General features: G+C 40.0%; 1 protein-coding gene across 1 annotated transcript; it reads left to right on the top strand.

The window, feature by feature from the left end:
* The first annotated feature begins 163 nt into the window (after positions 1-163).
* rhcga (Rh family, C glycoprotein a) lies at positions 164-4,056 on the top strand. Its single transcript, XM_079466479.1, has 11 exons — positions 164-757; positions 876-1,068; positions 1,142-1,292; positions 1,364-1,511; positions 1,588-1,754; positions 1,834-1,971; positions 2,057-2,193; positions 2,354-2,478; positions 2,568-2,641; positions 2,790-2,857; positions 3,298-4,056. Exons 1-11 carry the CDS (start codon positions 379-381, stop codon positions 3,329-3,331), a joined length of 1,614 nt encoding a protein of 537 aa, XP_079322605.1. The 5' UTR covers positions 164-378; the 3' UTR covers positions 3,332-4,056.
* The last annotated feature ends 224 nt before the right edge of the window (positions 4,057-4,280 follow it).

Raw genomic sequence — 4,280 nt, 5'->3', positions numbered from 1 at the left:
ACCATTAACAGTCAAGATCTCTGTTTATCTCTTAGATTTAAAAAACACTGACACAAACTGCTAAAAGAAATAAGATGCAGATAAATAAAGGCGACACTGTCGTGCCCTGCAAAATAAAGGAAATGAGTCACTTAACAACCTGCGCTGACCATTTCCCAATTTCAACAGAACGTGTTTGCCCTGCTTTTCCTGATTTAAAAGATTTTGCACAGAAGTTAATTCTCATTCAGTTAGATTAAAACCCCACAATCCATTTCCTGCGACAGGTGTGATAAAACTTTAAATGCAAGTTGTATTTTAGCCTTTAGCCTTTGTGTGTATTTGTGTGACCATGGACACAACCAAAAACACCAAAATAAGTCAGATATCAGAGCAGATATGAATCAATCTTCTTGTCAGGTGATAGTCACAGCCTTCGTCTGTGGCACACCTGCAGCAGGTGAGCATGGACACACCTCTGGATTATCGTCCATAAATACAACTCCAGCCATTACTCCTAACAGAGTCCCCACTCGAACATCTTATCTCGACATGGAACACTTAACGGACTTCTGCCGGCGTTTCTGGTGCCCCACGAAGAACCCCAACGTGCGGATCAGCCTGCCTGTGGTGTGCTTTGTCTGGCAGATTGCTATGATCATCTTGTTTGGACTCTTTGTGCGTTACAATGAAGAAGCGGATGCGCACTGGTCGCAGCACATGCACAAGAACAACATTACAAGCCATATCGAGAATGACTTTTACTTCAGATACCCAAGTGAGTACTTGTTGTTTAACGCTTGATGTTGGCCAGATAACTGAGGTGAAGCTGAGGAGATTCAAGTTTTATTGCTCTTCCAAAACTTCTCTGCCCTTCGCTTTTCCTTGCTCGGCAGGTTTTCAGGACGTGCATGTGATGATCTTCGTGGGTTTTGGATTTCTCATGACCTTCTTAAAGCGCTACAGCTTCGGCGGGGTTGGGTTTAGCTTCCTCATCGCAGCGTTCGGCATCCAGTGGGCTCTGCTCATGCAGGGCTGGTTCCACTCACTGGACCCTGCTGATGGGGCGATCAAGATCGGAATTGAAAGGTAAGTTGCACCACTGTCATCTTATTTCAGATTTGTCCCTTTTTATAAACTTTGCAGTCATTTTTTTCAATAGCCTCATCAACGCCGATTTCTGTGTTGCTGGATGTCTTATTGCATACGGAGCTCTCCTGGGAAAAGTCAGTCCGGTCCAGCTGATGGTCTTGACGCTGTTCGGAATCACATTGTTTGCGGTTGAAGAGTACATCATTTTGGAACTTCTCCATGTGTGTGGCCAGCAGATCTTTTTCTTGTTTAACGTCCTCAATTCTGGATGTTAAACCTACTTTGTTCACAGGTTAGGGATGCTGGCGGTTCGATGGTCATCCACACATTTGGAGCATATTACGGACTAACCATATCGTGGATCCTTTATCGACCAAAACTGAAGCTCAGCAGCAGCCTTAACGGCTCTGTCTACCACTCTGACGTCTTTGCCATGATTGGTATGATTGAAGAGCACATCTTATGTGAACCTGGGTCAGGGTGCTCTTCGTTATCTAAAGGTGTTTCTTCCAACAGGAACACTGTTCCTCTGGATGTTCTGGCCCAGTTTCAACTCTGCCATCTCAGATCATGGAGACGGTCAACACAGGGCGGCCATAAACACTTATCTGGCCTTGGCTTCTTCTGTTCTCACCACGTTTGCCATCTCTAGTCTTTCAGCCAAGAAGGGAAAGCTGGATATGGTAAATCCCTGCATTATGTCTACACCTGTAAATCTGCAATGCGTTTGTTTTTTTAAGCGCAACACATCTGCTTGTATAGGTCCATATCCAGAATGCCACCCTGGCTGGAGGAGTCGCCATGGGAACGGCAGCCGAGTTTATGATAACACCATACGGCTCGTTGATAGTTGGATTCTGCTGCGGGATCCTGTCGACTTTCGGCTACCTGGTGCTCACGGTGCGTATCAAGGCTGAACGGGTGCATTTAAGCATAAAAAGCTTACCTTGAAGTCTAATATGTTTGTTTCGTTTTTTAAATGTAGCCATTAATGGAAAAGTATTTGAAGATTCAAGATACCTGTGGCATCCACAATTTGCATGCCATGCCAGGTGTCCTCGGAGGAGTGGTGGGGGCCCTCACAGCGGCAACAGCTAGTGAGAGTGTATACGGGAGTGAAGGGTGCGTGCAAAGTCAATTGTTTGCAAACATTAATGTTAGAGAAATATTAGTCTAATATAAAAAATCAAGCTATGAAAATGCTTTGCTTAAATGAAGAAGTGTCAGGAACGGTTTGGTGCATACGCTAAAGTACTGTATTTCTATTGTCCTACATCGACAGGTTGATAAATACCTTTGATTTCAAGGGAAAGTATGTAAACAGGACACCTGCCACACAAGGAGGTTACCAGGCCGCTGGTATATGCGTAGCTCTTGCTTTTGGAATCGTAGGCGGCATTATCGTCGGTGAGCAGAAAGTAGCAATGTCGCATGTGCAAATTTGAACGATTTTTAAAGTAAAAAATGTGTGAGATTATATGATGTGTTTTTTGAAGGTTGTATCCTGAGGTTGCCAATTTGGGCAGACCCATCAGATGATAACTGCTTTAATGATGAGGTGTATTGGGAGGTGAGTTTCGCAATGTCGCCGCCAGGTGGCATCTTAGAGCACAGATGCAAAATAACGAGAATGTGTGTATGAAAAAACTTCGACAGCATGTATCATTTATGCATGATTTGTTTGGGCTGCGTGATTTAATGATAAAACCTCCATTCAGGTACCTGATGAGGAAGAGAGCATCCCCGCCATGCTCGAGTACAAAAATCACAATACCGGCAAAGAGATGTAAGTATCTTCTTTAAATCGATTTTAGCTGTCCGAGGTTTAGAATTTGACCAATAAACATGTTTCAATTAGAAAGTCTTTTCATTACATGTCTCAATTTTGCATTGTTGCAAAGCAGATTAACAGAAAATACCTTTAAGTGGACAGAGACACAAAAAATAAGATATAAAGAATACAAGCTGATAAAATATCCTTAAGGAATTAAAAAAAACAACGTTAAAATACAATGCATGTTTCACCACACGATGTCCCCAGAGCAGCACACAAAACATTTTCATGTCACACAAACACGTCAATGCTATAATTGCATGCTTAATTGATGTAAATTAATTCGATCAGTTTCAATCATCTGTAAGTGTTGTCCTATGCGCAGTAACTCGGTGTTTACTTCCTTTCGACAATTGAATACATATATGTTGTGTTTGTGATATTTATGATAGGTCTGAGATGAGCTACACTGTGGAGCAGAGCTGATTCAACAGGGATGCTCAGAGATCCCCTGACTGGCTCTTTTTAAGGATGAAGTGAATGCTCTGATCTGTTCTGTCATGTAAAGATTAAGGTCAATGTCATATTTCTGCTTTTGTAAGATAAGGAGGCCGTGAAGGCAACAAGGTTTAGCTCTTTATTCAATTTCGTTCCTGAGTGTCCTAAACTTAAATCATTCCGAAAGAATGAAATAATATATTGTAGTTTATTTTTGCTGCTCTGCGCTGATTAATTGACTTGTTTGATACTAGTGTTAATAGTTAGGCATATTTATCTATAGCTATTTCAGTTGATTTTGTACATTAATATGTAATAACAAAGTTTGTTCGTTATTATTTTCTACAGTAAAGGTGTTGTTGAATGTGTTTCTCCTTATAACCTCAAGCCTTTTTACACATAATGTATAAAAACAACCTTACACTGCTTGAATCTATGCTTGATTTCTAAATGTTAATTTAGATCTTTTTTTAAACTTACTATCAAAACTTACTATTTTACATCTATGTATTGTTGTCTAATAAACATTTTATCAATTTTGAAACGGTTTCATTTCTTTCACTTTAACACATGATTGCTTGATGTGTACTTTTTTATCTTGCCTAATCATATTGAGATTTATGTATAATGCAAATGTGTTATATATAGCCTACAAATACAAATACACAAATGTATTTCGTTTCAATAAAACCTATATTTGAACGTGTATGCACAGCTAATTTGTATATTTAGTAGATATTTTACCAATAGCATATCATAAAACTATTAAAGTGTTATCTCGGTGCCCATTTTTAAAAGCTCTATTTGTTTGACATTGATCTCTTTGTCTCATGCAGCGCTTATGGAGATACAAAGGAACTGCAATGCACCATCGACACTGCAAACTGGTTAGTCCTGTTAAACTGTTTCTCACAAGTATTATTGTTATTCATAGCAT

This window comes from Barbatula barbatula (genome assembly GCF_947034865.1).
Source record: "Barbatula barbatula genome assembly, chromosome: 1".
Taxonomy (NCBI): Eukaryota; Metazoa; Chordata; class Actinopteri; order Cypriniformes; family Nemacheilidae; genus Barbatula; species Barbatula barbatula.
This window is presented reverse-complemented; position numbering and strand designations above follow the sequence as displayed.

Excerpts from the sequence above, each read along its gene's own strand:
- rhcga (XM_079466479.1), top strand. The coding sequence starts at position 379 with ATGAATCAATCTTCTTGTCAGGTGATAGTCACAGCCTTCGTCTGTGGC. Across the intron at positions 2,194-2,353 it reads AGTGTATACGGGAGTGAAGG|GTTGATAAATACCTTTGATT; the intron begins GTGCGTGCAAAG and ends CTACATCGACAG. Across the intron at positions 2,479-2,567 it reads CGTAGGCGGCATTATCGTCG|GTTGTATCCTGAGGTTGCCA; the intron begins GTGAGCAGAAAG and ends TGTTTTTTGAAG.